The following is a 14,465-nucleotide window of genomic DNA, read 5'->3' on the forward strand; positions in this document are numbered from 1 at the left end:
ATATATTTAGTAACTCCCAAATGCTGATGATAAAGCTTCTCTGGAATTGCTTTTCTTAATGATGCTGAAATCAACAACTTTCTCCTGACAAATATTAACTTATCAGCTACATAAATGTCATGTTTTAAATTGTAATAGATTCTAACCAATCCTGGAACATATTTCACATGAACAGGCCAACATGTATATAATACTGAAATAGACATCGTAATATCTCAACTTTGCCTCTATTCTCTACTGGCATGTTAGGCATATAAGGACAACTTTAGTTAACAGATTAAATTTCTAACAGAAACTTCACACCTAGGATGTTTTGTTTTATAAAAAGTATATATATCTTCTGCCAGATCTTACCACTCATCATTGCCATTGTCTTAACTAACTGACCTAGCTATAACCTAATTTCAAAATGATTTATAATAATTAAATTTTTACTTTACTTAGCAATTTTTTTCTTTATTTGTTTTAGAATTCCGTTGACAAGAGTTTGCCTACAATAATTTTTGCTTTGTCTGCGTTCTCTTCTGGTTTCTTCACATTATTTTTTCCTGAAACCCTCAATAAGCCAATGCCACAATCAATGGAAGATGGAGAAAACTTTGGTCTTGGAGATACAGCATTTAACACATGTTGCTCTAAGAAGAAAGCAACAGATGGCTATGAGACACCTGCCTACCCAATATAATGAATGCCATCAGTATTAAAAATTAAAAAAAAAGCTTCATGGTTCTTTGAATTAACAATGACAATGGAATTATGTAAATATGTGCATAAAATTGTAATATAAATGGAAAATTATTTATGATTGTTAATTAATTTTATAGAAATTGGAAATTTATAAAACCAATTAGCACTTTTATTGTTTTTTAAAATATCTGTGTTATTTATTTTGTAAATACTTTTTAAGTATGGTATAATTAGTGTGCACTATGGCAATATATCATCTATTTTATTGTATTAAAGGAATACTTATTGCAGAAAGAATTGAAAGCAGTTGTGTTTGAACTATAACTAATCATGTTAAAGTATCATATAAAAATTTTAATCAAATTTTTTTCTCATTTCACTAGCTTGAAATTCGATTAAATTTCAAACTCATTCATTTCAATAGCTCATTCCGTTAGCTACATGTTAATGGAAGTAAAAAAAAATAAAAACAACAAAGAAAAATAACTCATTAAAAAAATAATATATCGAAAGAATAAATATATATTAATTATTAAACTACAATTTTTTCAAATGAATTATTTGAAATGGAATTAATTATTTGTGAAAAAGATAGATTTCACAAATAATTAATTTTTTATTTTAATAAATATTTATAATTAAGGAGTTTTCCATAAAAAGTTAAAATATCAACTTCTGAAAAGTAATGGGGTTTTTGACAAACTAAATTTTTAAGACAAAAACTTATTCTGTTTGTATCAAAATTTAAATCTTCCCTGGTAAAATCATTAATTCATTTTATAAAAAGTTATGATACATAAAAATTTTATAATAATGTTTTATATTACATAATTGCTTATGAAACACTTAAAAAATACTTACAGAATTGGATGAAAATAATTATTTTACCATGTAGTCTTAAAATTGGATTGTAAAGTTACTTATTTACTTATACAAATATTATGGAAACTTTAAATGACTACCTCTTCCACTTTGTTCTTAAATAATTGGCCAGTTATTACTAATAAAAAGACCAATAACTATTGCTACAAAATATTTATATCTTTATATTGTGTTTTGTTAAGAAATTATTTAAAATATTGCAATTATGTTTGGCTAGTGTAAAGATATGAATTAGTCTCGATGGTGACACTTGACAAAGTAAGGCAGAAAATTTATTAAAAGTAGGCATTTTAGGGCCACTTTTCTTTTCCTACCCTATTTCTAATATTTTTTATTTCATTTGGTTCTTTTTTTTTTTTTATTGCCCTTTTAAAAACAGTTTTCCTATTGTACAAGTCATCAGCAAATCTTTATGTACACAATCATTCTAACTTTTCCTTCCAAATACCATGTAATTCGATACATTTATTTAAAATATATCTTTAGTTATGATTAATTCAAAATTAATTATTTCTCAAGTATTCTGTTGGGTGAAACAACAGTTTCTTATAGCTTTGTGTTACCAAACCATATTCTTACAATAAAGATAGATTCAATCATGACAATTTTTTTAATAAATTAAATTAAAAAAAAAAACATTAGAGCTGTAATGTTTTTGATTTTATTTCATAGAGAATACAATTTTATTATTTCTGCCCATTAATTACTTTAGTCGCTTGCCCATAATGGATCTATCTAATAGCAATAAATAGAATATTTTTAATGGAAACTGAATTATAAGATGTCAAAAGCTTAGGCTAAATTGTAAATAGACTTCATCAGATTTGTTAGGATTTATTTTTATCATAAGAAATAAAACAAATTCGTCCAAATAGATTTACACCTGTTAGTTGTAAAAAGTTGGCTTGTGCGACTGAACTTTAACATAATACTGTTGGCTACAACTTATGCAATAAACTATCTGATGGAATGTTCAGCGGAAGGTCATGGTATTTAGCTGTTGTAAAAAGAATAAATGGTTTGCTTAAAGTTTTAAGTTTATCCTTCATTTAGATTTTTTAAAATATACGTTAGCTTAAACAAATTAGATATTTGTTTAAATGCTATATTCCACAATTTTTTAAAAAGGTTGCCAGAGAAAGGTTTAAAATGAGGGTTAAACAGCTGCTAGGTCTGGCCAAGTCTACTTAAAGTTATAATTGGTAACAAGTAGATATTTCATGTCCTCATGCCTGCTACTAAGAGACTGGCAGGGCATTGCCACCCTTTGGCACCAAGCCCTTGGCGCCTTTACTTGATCTTGAGTTTATTGTATACTTTTACTTATATAAATCCAATTTTTTTAAAATTTTATTTTGAAATGTATTTTGTTATTATTATAAAAAAGGATATTTACTTATTTTATTTCAAAGTGTTATCAGAACCAAAACTTTCCTAGGACAGCGCATTAGCATTTTTGCCATTACATAATTAATTTTTAAATGAGAATAAAAACAACCATTTTTGACCCAATAAAATTATTAATCAAATTTATAAAGGTCTATAAAAAAATTTTCCCCAATTAATCCCAATGTAATATTATAAACCCTAATTTATTACTACACTATTTTTTTTTTTTTTTTTTTTTAGAAAATATTTTTTATTTATTGATAGATATTACGATTTGCCACACAGTTGTGGGTAATAGATAATAGTGATGAATAATCACATTCATACTAAAATAAAATAAAATAAGAATAAAAATAAATAAATAGATGAAAAAAAAAATCTCTCTTAAAATATATGCAAACAGAAGGATAAACAAATTGAACATAATCAAACTATGTGTATGAAAAAATAAAATAATATAATCTCTAGTCACATTTACACTCTTATATACAATATTTCACAATCGACCTACTCGCTATCAAAATAAAAATCAAATATTGGGAGTGGTAACTCAACTATGGGAAAATCTGGGGTAACTAATTTACACTGCACACCAACTAGTATTTCAAAGACAATATTTTAAAAAAAGTTTTCCAAGTGCATGCATAGATCAATATATATTCTTTACTGTTACGTGATAAAAATATTTTCTGGAAATTATCTTTTTTTTTGGAAATTTCAATTGGGATGGTATTTGTATATATTTTTAGGTTAATTTGTATATAAGTAACCTTGTATAAGTATATAAGGTTATTTGTCGTTTCAGAATAAAATATTTGGTATGAGCGGTTGTTGAACTACAATCTGGTATGTACAAAAATAAATTTGAATATGAAAACCATGGACCTTCTGGATTTAAGTGAATAACTAAAATAACACAGTTATTGCTATTTCTGATTTTATCATCACTTTCTCATTGAGTGAGTTCGGTGTGTTCTTTTAAGTATTACTAGAAGAGAGTCTGGTCCTAAGGATGGTTTTAATACCCCTCTCTTTTAATTTGAATTTTTTAAATTAAAACGACGGTCAGTCGAAATGACGATAAAACCAGAGATAGGCGTTCATGGTTAGGAAAGATGGAATGCGGAGACAATTCTGGAATATAATTATTCCAAATTTTTTTCCGTAATCCATCTGACTTAACCTTAGAATCTGAACTGTTTTACTGTCTTTCTGACTGACCGTTAAGAGGTCGCTTAAGTGGTTTTTACAAAAAAGAGTTCCATTTAGAGACCGAACCATTGATAATTTAAACGTTATACCCATTGTCGTTTTTGGGATACAGAGATCAATAAGTTAGCGAGTTATTGCAGAAACGTACAGCTGTTTTATTATATAGCAGTTTTTAGACAGTTTGTCTAGGGCTTAAAAGTGGATATCAGGTGTTTGTAAGTTGACATTATTGTACTTACAAAATTCCTCCCATAGACTTTTTCAATAACATTTTGTCGACTCAGAAACATCCAGTAAATGGATTTTTGAGCCCATCAAAACATAAAAATCAATTTCACTAAGTTTACAACTGTCATTGTTTTTTCGGACCATATTATCTTTTTAAATGTAGGAAAATGATCGGGGGGGGGGGGGTTTATTAACTATTTATTAACAATCTACTTTTTGATATTGTAACCAATCTTTCGCTTAATCAGGGCTGAATTCTGAAAGATGTAAGTTGGTTACTAATAAATAGTTTTCATGGATTTTTTTAAAAATTTTCTTGGCCGCTGCCATGACCATCTTGCTACAATCAATTATGTACGGCCAACTAATAATCTTCCAATATTATCTTTTAATTTCCATCAGCATTACTGTCTAATGGCTTAATAAATTCTTCCTCAATGTGTAGTAGAGAAGGTCTTGCATTAAAGACGATTTTAAAACAAGAATTAATCAAATTGTTTCGTCATTCCTTTGATTATGTGTTCCTCAATCATCATAAATATTAATCTTTCTCCAACTTTAATGTACACGATCTCGTTTTAAATTGTTATTTAAAATCTGAAATTAATATCGAATTATCACAGGATCCCTTAGATCACGATTCTTCATTTTTTTTCTATGGCCCCACACAAAATGACCCCATGTTGATTTAAAGTAGCCCTAGACCCATCAATTTTTTTTTGTGTTATATTTTCAATCTTTCCAGAAATGGAAAAAGCTTTAAATAACGACCAATCACAATATTATTTAATAATGATTAATCAATCCGGGAAAAGAATGTTGTAGAAGTAATGGCCTTGCTAAATCATTAACATGACTATAACAATAGAGAACGGAGCTTTAAATTTGGAACATTTGGAACAAATTTGGAAAGGACAAGAGAAGGACGAGAAAGGGGGAAGGAAGTACATGTAGTTTTCATTGAAACCTGAGGACTTCTATTCTTCTTCTTACCTGTATTTCAAATATGAAGGTAAAGTATTTAATCCAATTTTTCAACTGACATACTCGTTTTTAGGTATCCTGAGTCTTAATAACCAAGTATTGCAAAAAAAAAAAACTGTGTTTATAATATGTATGTATGACAGCCTAGCTCAAAAAAAAAAAAAAAAATTAAAAAAACATACGAATCTAAAACTGTATATTTAAGAGAAGTATATGTATGGGATGTTACAGCATTTTTTTTTTCACTCAATCGGGTTTCCATAATAATGCTACTTCCGTTGTAAACTTATGACTTCATGCCCTACAGTATAAGTTATACCTGTCGAACAGATCCGCTACCAAGGACTACATCCGGACGAACGACGCCTAGCTTGGACTCCTCGTATAGGTCTAAAAAAACAGGAAACTATTCGTCAATTCCAACTATTACAACACTTACTAGACAAACAGTCTAATCTATCAATTAATTACAAAAGACTCATTTACATGTTCATAATAAGGCCAATTTGGACGGAGTTGAGCATTGGGGCTCTACTAAAACCAAAGGATTCCTCCCGTTTCCAATATTCTTCGTAAAATCCTTAATGCTCCTTATTTCGTTACAAATGAAATCATTCATAAGGACTTAAATGGTCCACATGTTACCGATTTGCCCAGAACCAGATATCAATCCTGCCATGATGAACTCCCAAACTCACTTTTTTCTAAGCTTGCTTCCTCATGAATGCCTGATGATCCTACTAGGCGTCTGAAAATAAGATGGCCTCGAGACCCTCTTCTTTAGATATATAATTGGAGTACTACCAATGGGCAATTTCTTCACAAATCTGTCATATCGTTATATCTTAATCATGTTTGCTTGTCTTTTTTAATATGCCATTGTAATATAACTGACATCATATTTAAATTTTGTATATTTATTGAATACCAGTTGTATTATTTTTTAAATATTTTGTAACTGGACCATTGTCTTGTCCGGTCATCAACTTTACCTTATATAAATAAGACAGGGTTGCTCTAAACATATAAATGTTTGTTGATGAATCAACTAAAATAAATTACCAATTTTACATTAATTTATCAAAGTATATGAATGATAAAATAGTGACCTCTCCTTAAAGCAAAGTAGCCTGATTCACAATCCAAAGCCCTGTTAACATCTACGATGAGTACTGCTCGTAGTTCGCCACGTGTGAGTGACTAATTCTTCTCCGTATAAATACAGGGTATACTCTTATTTTTAAATATTGACCTTCGGTGACAGTTCACGTGGCCAAAAATACATAGCTATAAATTTTATAGTCTCTTACGGACAGTGTTAGAGTTGGGTTCTGCGAAGGAATGTCCATCGGCGAATAAGAAATATTATTGATCTTTTGGTATGTGCTCAATAAAGAAATAAATATTATACCCCACTGTTTTTATTTATGTTAGAATTTCTAGTAAAGTGATTCTTCAGCAAGTCAGGATTTGATTTCACTATGTAGGTTTACACATAATAAACGATAAATCATAATCGTAGTTTAAACTAGTGATTTTTCGTAACATTTACATTTTTTCCAACTGTCATCTGAAGTATGTAACAACACCTATAACAATCAAAACAGATTGCTGAATTCATATACATGAACAAAAGTTGCAAAACTAGTCAAAAATTCGTGTTGTGTTCGATTTAATTATTTTCAATTTTTTTTTTTTTAATTTTATATTATGTCCATTTGTTTATATTGTGTGTCTAGAATTAATTATTTATTATTATGCGAAACAATTATTGTTTTTTACCACTTGCTAATTGCTTGCGTAAATAGTTCTTCAATTTGGCTAGTTGGATTGGATAGTATGTGGCAGCTGATTGCCGCATGTTCTATAAAGTCCAATATAACTATGGAGGTTGTGTTGGCTTTGTTTATTCGATTAATAGAGCTGGTTTTTGGATTTCATCCATATCTAAATTTAACAAGTATAAAACTGCTTTTGAAATGGACCATCATTAATGTATCATCTAAAAATACAATAGACGGGAAACGTTTAAGAGACAATACTGCCTTTGCAGAAACAAACCAGCTACTTCTTAGTTTAATAACTTAATATATTTTTATTCAATTTATGAGAGTTAATTTTAATAAAAGCACAATTTCAAATGATAACTCTCAACATTTTTTTGCAATACATGACACAAATATTTCTTAACATACCTCATTGTTGATTTGTCACATATCACTAAAAATGTTTTTTCAATGCTGGCAAATTGCCCTAGCCAAACAATCTTCAAAACAAAAACACATTGCTTTAATTCTAGATTACAAAAACTATTATAATCCAATTATATACATTTGCCTTTTTAATATTTCGAATAAAATTAATGTTACACTTTTTTCTAGATCAATTATTGGAAGCATTATGTGTTGAGGAAATTTATAATTATGTAAAAAAATCTTTCCTTCACCTTTTACTAGTTTCATTCATAATGAAATTAGTCATGGGATTTCCGGTTTTTCTGTTGAAAATAATGTCACAATTTTTTCTTTTATTTATTTGAAGGCTATCTTAAAACTGTTATCTTGGATGTACAATAGTATTTATTTGAATATATTTATATATTAATTGAATTTAATCATATAAGTATTATAATAGATTGTTTTAATCTACCTCTACCATATGATATATTTGTATTATCAAAAATATATCATATGGTAGAGGTAGATTAAAACAATCTATTAATAATAAATAGATTGTTTTAATCTACAACTGAACCAATGTTTTTATGTTTTGAAGATTGTTTGACTTGGGCAATTTGCCTGCATTAAAAAAACGCTTTTACTGATATGTGAAAAAATCATTATCGAGGTATATTAAGAAATATTAGTATTATCTATGAAGGAATAATATATCAAAACAATTTTTATTGTATCTCCTTGATAATGGGCCGAAACATCGGATAATGAAATAAACTAATATTGAGGGTAAAAGGATCATTTGAAATTGTGTTATTAAAGCTACTTCTATTAGTATTTAAATTATTTGCTAAATTAGTATGATGTTATGTATTTTAGTTTCTATCATATCCATGTACAATAATGTGTATTGTATAAAGGCGATATATACATATATAAAATAAAAACTCATATTTCGTATACATAGACTGTAACGGCCTGTAATGAGGTATAGGATTTTTGAAGATAATAATTAAAACTTATTGAAGTTCATTATAACTTTCCAATTGTATTTATGTATTTATGAAATCATTATTTGTTCAATAAAACCATCGGAAAAATTTAATCATTTATCTCAAATCACAAAGGAAGACGTTTAGATCCTATTTCGACTAAATATTTTATTTTTCCATTATTATCGTAATTTAGTAAAATCAAATTGATTAGAAATTTACTGTTTTCTATTCTATTAAGGTTATAATATAAGCAATTTGTGGCAATAAAATTAAAGTAAAAAATTACGTATTTTTTTAAAATATTGTTTTTTTAAAATTATTTTTCTAAAGCTGTTAACAATGTAATATACTTCACAATATTAAGGAAATATTAAATAAACTGTTAAAAACTTCTTTAACTTGAAAAATTTTGATGTTTCAAGCTAATCGATTATTTTCATATATCTACAACAAAAAATATATCATAATTTATATATTGATATATTACACGTTATTCAAACATTAAATTAATGATATTAAAAATAAGCTATATGTTAAACAAATTTTATAAAAAACAAAAAAGTGAATAAAATTACCACGTATTTTAAATAAAAATAATAATACGAAAATTATTTAAAACACAAACTTCCTACAATAATATGGCGAAATAAAAACAAACAAGAATCAAAGAAGATATTTTAGAAAGGATCAGAGTAAATTATTTTAATTGAAGTTTTTTACATATTTTTAAAACTATTTATGTTTGTAATAAAATAGAAACTTCAGCGAACATATACCTTATTGTTAATATACAAAATAATAAGTTTAAATGACATGTAAAATATTAATGTAAACTTTATGGGATATATTTATATTTGTTGATATAAGAAAATGAGGGTCAAGATCGAAAAGTTAAAATAAATTGTTGAGAAGTACTGAAGGTTATTTTAATGTTTCCTTGAAATTGTGAATAAAGGCGCAAGAAGTGAATGGGGATATTTCAATTAATATGAAAAAAAAACAATCATAACTTGAAGAAAAAACCAGTCAGATGTTGATTAAATAAATTAAAAATTAACGGATGAAGATGACATAGTAAAAATTATCATCAGGTTCTTCTAAATTGCTTCAAATTTTCAAAAAAAAAAATTAAAAATAAATTACCCGTTCTCCGTTCAACCGCACTCATACATTACTACGCACTACAATTTACAACCTGAAAATTTGAATAATGGATTTTTTAAAAATTAAATGAAAAGGAAACAGGGATTTTAATTTTAAAAGATTCAATTTTGTAATTTTATTGTTTTGTGATTCAATTTTAATTCACTTTACTTATTACATAAACAATTAACAATTTATTTTTTATGCTTTTTACGAGAAAATATGCAAATGTTATAGTATTAAATCAAATATTTCAATTATAGTGATACCTCAAATAACGTTGATTAATTTCTATCTTGAGTGACTTTTAATTTGAAATTTTCGCAAAACTATCCAATTATAGAAATTTAATGGATAAAATTACCATAAAATGAATCAGTTTTTTTTTTTATGATTTAGAGTTTGATGAAAATTAGGACTCACAAATATCTTTTCTGTATTACCGTAACCCAAACGGAATAAAATACGCTGCTAGAAAAATATAAACCTTTTAGACAGAAGGATTTGAATTTAAATAAGATCTAGGATCTAGTGTTTGTAAGTTTTAGAGTTGGTTGTAAATTTTCATAAGAGAAAAATATTGAACAGAAAATCAATAATTTATTTTTTCAAGTAGGAAAAAAAAAACTTTTTTAAAGAATATTTTATGATGTTTTATCTAACCGCTTTAGATCAGTTTTGAAAATGAATCCTTACATTCCAGTTATTACGGGACTGATTTTAAACGTGCATTCATTTAAAAATGGAAACATTAGTTTTATTCTCAATTTTCACATTGTGGAACAGGGTAAATGCAAGTAATGAATGAAATTTTGTCCGGGCGCGGTAAAATAAAACTCAAATAGTAATGGTCAATTGAAATTTAAAATATAATATTACAGTCCAAAATCCTTCGTAAAATCCTTAACGCTCCTTACTTTGTCACAAATCAAGTCATCCGTCATGACCTCAATGTCCCATATGTTGCCGATTTGGCCAAAACCAGATACCAATCCTTCCATAATAAACTTCCCAACCACCCAAACCAACTCGTTTCTAACCTGGCTTCCCCTTCACCACCTAATAATCCTCCTAGGCGTCTGAAAAGAAAATGGCCTCGGGATCTTCTCCTCTAGAAATGTTATTGGAGTTCTATCAATGGGTAAATTCTCCACATGTTTGTATCATGTCACTATCTCACCTACAGCAAATTTACTTATTGTATATATATTATACAGTTGTAAATAACAATAAATAAATGATTAAAAAACAAAATATAATAAGTAATGAATGAAATTTTGTCCGGGTGCGGTAAAATAAAACTCAAATAGTAAATGGTGTTTTAATTTTATTTGAGGCAACGTTTCGCCCCACGTTGCAGGGCTTCGTCAGGGCTGATTTGACGGAATAATAATGATTTGGAATAACAGACAAGTTTCAATTTGTCTGAATTTTGGAGATCTTCTTTTGGTGAGTTTCTTCTAGAAAGAACAAGGCAATCGAGGAGGCATTTCATTGGTTGATACGCCATCAACCGAACATTATCCACCTGGAAATAGTTAGGTTGGTGGGATAAGAGGTATTTTTTTAAATAGATTTTTACGACTAGTTTACAAGAAATTTTGCACACTCATTGTTTTAAATTAACCTTTGGATAATAGGATGTAGGAACTTTTTGCCTATAAGATTTTAATGTCTAATATTTTAGGAACCCAATTGGAGAAAAAATTCAGTTCTTTCACCTCAATTTTCTATTACTTTAATGAAATATATAATTACGAGTCAAAATTTATGAGTCTGCCTGTAATTCTCTCTGTCGAATCATAAATCATCGTCAGGCATCAATTATAAATTTTTAAAATCTCACATCAATCTATAATTTTTTAAATGCAACAAACCTCTGCGGTGTCCAGTAGTTCTCCACAACATAATAGAATAGGAGTATGCCCTGTTTGTAATGTGTTAATGTTTTTAAGATTTAAAAAATATTAGACATTTGAGCTATTTACGTTCAATAGTTATCGAGATATATATCTTTTTAAAAAGCAACATTTCATAAAAATGTACCAAATGATTAGTAGTTAGTGGATTTATTTTGAAATATCTATATCTACGTACAAATGTCTATCAACACTCAAATTAAAGCTAGTTTAATGTTCAATTAAGTAGGTTCTGACATTAATTTTCGTAGGAAAAGTAATTTTCATGATATTTGCTAAAATAAATTGATAGACAAAAAGTTTGATTTATGAAAAAATACATCTCAGGAACCATTGGACGTACAGATGTCAAATTTACTATAAAATAGTTTATAACAATTATTATTGTAGGAGTAGTAGTTTTTATGATATATGAGAAAATAAATTCACAATTTATTTTAGTAAATATCATGAAAACTATTACTTCTACGATGATAAATGTCATATACTACATTATAGTCCATTAAACTAGCTTTCATTTGAGTGCTAATAGACAACTGTTCGTCGAATGGTTATTGAGATATAGATTTCTCAAAATAAATTCACTAAGTACTGATCTTTCAGTATGTTCCATACAACATTTTTATGAAATGTTGCTTTTTAAAAAGCTATATCTCGAATACTATTGAACGTAAATAGCTCTATTAGGGCTCACATTTTAGCAATTTACTCTTTTTCAAACGACATTCTCTTAGGTTTTCTTGTGTTGTTGATAGTTTTAAAGATATATAGCTCCGAATGAAAAATTAATTTTATTTTAACGTTTTGAAACAGCTGCCATTTTTTATCCCTCCTACCTATACTTGGCAGACTCATAAATTTCGTCTAGTGATTATACATAGTTTTCATTAAAGTAATAAAAAATAGGGGTAAAATAACTGCCTTTTTCCTCCTCTTGGGCTCTAGATACGCTACGCAGTTTGTGAGAATAACAAAACACATCAGACACGTAAAAAGTTTATTATTGTTGCTTGGGTATTTAACATTTGAAATGATTATACTATTATACGATATGTAGAAGAGTAGGGTGAGTATAAACAAAGATAGTATGGCCCAGGATTGATACAGTGTGGTGGGGACTGTGACAAGCGACACAAGCACACGAGATGTCGGGGAAAGAGGACGACTTGGAATCGCTCATGTCTCACCTCGGTGAGTAAACGAATAATTTTTTAAATAATAAACATATACATTATTTATAATATTTTTCTATCGAATATATTAATTATTTAAATTAATATTTTTATATTTGTCGGTGCAAAATTATACAAATCCTCTTGCTATAAATGGGTAATTCATGTAACAAGAAACTGATAGCATAAAATTCTAAAATTCTAATAAATAACAGGTTTCTTGTCAAAAATTCGTGCCTCTGTTTAATGATTTTTATTAGTGTATTTTCCGTCTTTAACTGTAGAATATTAGAACACATCGACAGATTCGACGACAGAAGTTGGCCGTTTTTTTTTTATCTAGCAAAATACTATTAATAGTCTGCTTTCAATAAATTAATTTTTACAAACGATAGCAAATAAACGATTTATAAATTATTATCAGGATTTATGTTTTTGTTACATACACAGTTCGTTTTTTAAAATATATATGTATATATTTTAATACCAACCCCTCAATATATATATCAAATAGCTTTTCCGGGCTTTAAACAAGAAAAATATATTTTAAGCACTACAAAAAACATTTATTAATCTTTCGTGTAAGAGGGAATTGTGATTTTAAGAAGTGGATTACCAAATAAATTTTATTCCAAATTTCTACTCTATTTTTGAACACTCTTCCGCATTTACTTCTGAATTTGTTTAAATTTAGAGTATACAGGTTATTAATTTATAAATAAAAATAAGTATAAGCTTCTAAAAAAAAAAAAAAAATCTTTAGAGACTAAAATAGAAACTTTATATTTAATTTGATTTATGAATGACCTGTAATTATTCGGTTCTTCAATTTTATTTTACTTCCATTAGGAGTTAATATACATATCTAAAATTTAAAAAAAGGTATATTTTATTCTTTGACGTGTTCGGACAGATAATTTCTGAAAAGCAGAAAAAAATTCAATGGATATGAAATGCTATATTATTGTTACGTGTTTTTTTTGTTTGTATTTTAATACAGAATACTTATTCATTCTTTTGTATTATCTTTATCTGGAATAAATAACCCTTCTTATAAATTATTGTGTTTACTTCCTCATTTGAACAACGTTTCGATCAGTTGCCCACTATCAAATTCCTTGTTCTTAATCATGTGATAAATCCTTTACCCTTTTGAACTGTATTAAATAAATACCGGGAATTCATAATTTAACTCTTTTTCTTTTTTTTTTATTCAAAACTACTATATCGAGTTCGATTTAAATGTGCTTGTGAATTAAATATGAAAAAAAAAATTAAATTGTTTAATCAAAACCTTAACGAAAGACACTGTTTGGATGAATTCATTATTGCCTTTGAAAATTTAAATACGGTGCTTAAAAAAGAAAAGACAGAGATAATTACTAGAAGCAAGAATCGCATCAGCTACAATTTTGTCAAATCGCTCTTTCGTTTATATCTAAAACTATTTATTAATTAGTTTACCTTATGTTGCTTATTGTATTATCACGAATTTTCATATATTGAAATAAATTATATTTATATTTATTGTTTTTATAATAATAATTTCTCTTCCGTTTTTATGCAAAGCTATTTATTTTATTAGGTTTCTTTTTTACGCTTATATTGTATTGTTGTCACGAGTCTTAATATTAATTATTATAAAATAAAATTTTAATAAATATAAAAATAATTATGTAA

General features: G+C 27.3%; 2 protein-coding genes and 1 long non-coding RNA gene across 5 annotated transcripts in view; 2 read left to right on the forward strand and 1 right to left on the reverse strand.

Annotated features, from left to right (window-relative positions):
- The window catches only part of LOC136796500 (uncharacterized), a 1,932-nt gene extending 1,366 nt beyond the window's left edge, over positions 1-566 (reverse strand). Inside the window, exon 1 of the long non-coding RNA XR_010844216.1 lies at positions 441-566. This is a non-coding gene — a long non-coding RNA (uncharacterized lncRNA). The remainder of the gene's footprint in view (positions 1-440) is intronic.
- Positions 1-798, forward strand: part of LOC106688713 (organic cation transporter protein) — a 17,630-nt gene extending 16,832 nt beyond the window's left edge. For all 3 annotated transcript variants that reach the window (XM_014433293.2, XM_014433294.2, XM_014433292.2), the window contains one exon: positions 470-798. In XM_014433293.2, the coding sequence (XP_014288779.1) occupies positions 470-685 (216 nt within the window). In that variant the 3' untranslated portion in view covers positions 686-798. The remainder of the gene's footprint in view (positions 1-469) is intronic.
- Positions 799-12,708: 11,910 nt separating this feature from the next.
- LOC106688717 (organic cation transporter protein) overlaps positions 12,709-14,465 on the forward strand; it is a 51,353-nt gene continuing 49,596 nt past the window's right edge. The window contains exon 1 of the mRNA XM_014433299.2: positions 12,709-12,804. Coding sequence (XP_014288785.1) covers positions 12,759-12,804 — 46 coding nt within the window. The 5' untranslated portion in view covers positions 12,709-12,758. The remainder of the gene's footprint in view (positions 12,805-14,465) is intronic.

This window comes from Halyomorpha halys, unplaced genomic scaffold (assembly GCF_000696795.3).
Source record: "Halyomorpha halys isolate HHAL.00 unplaced genomic scaffold, Hhal_1.1 Scaffold1183.1, whole genome shotgun sequence".
Classification (NCBI taxonomy): domain Eukaryota; kingdom Metazoa; phylum Arthropoda; class Insecta; order Hemiptera; family Pentatomidae; genus Halyomorpha; species Halyomorpha halys.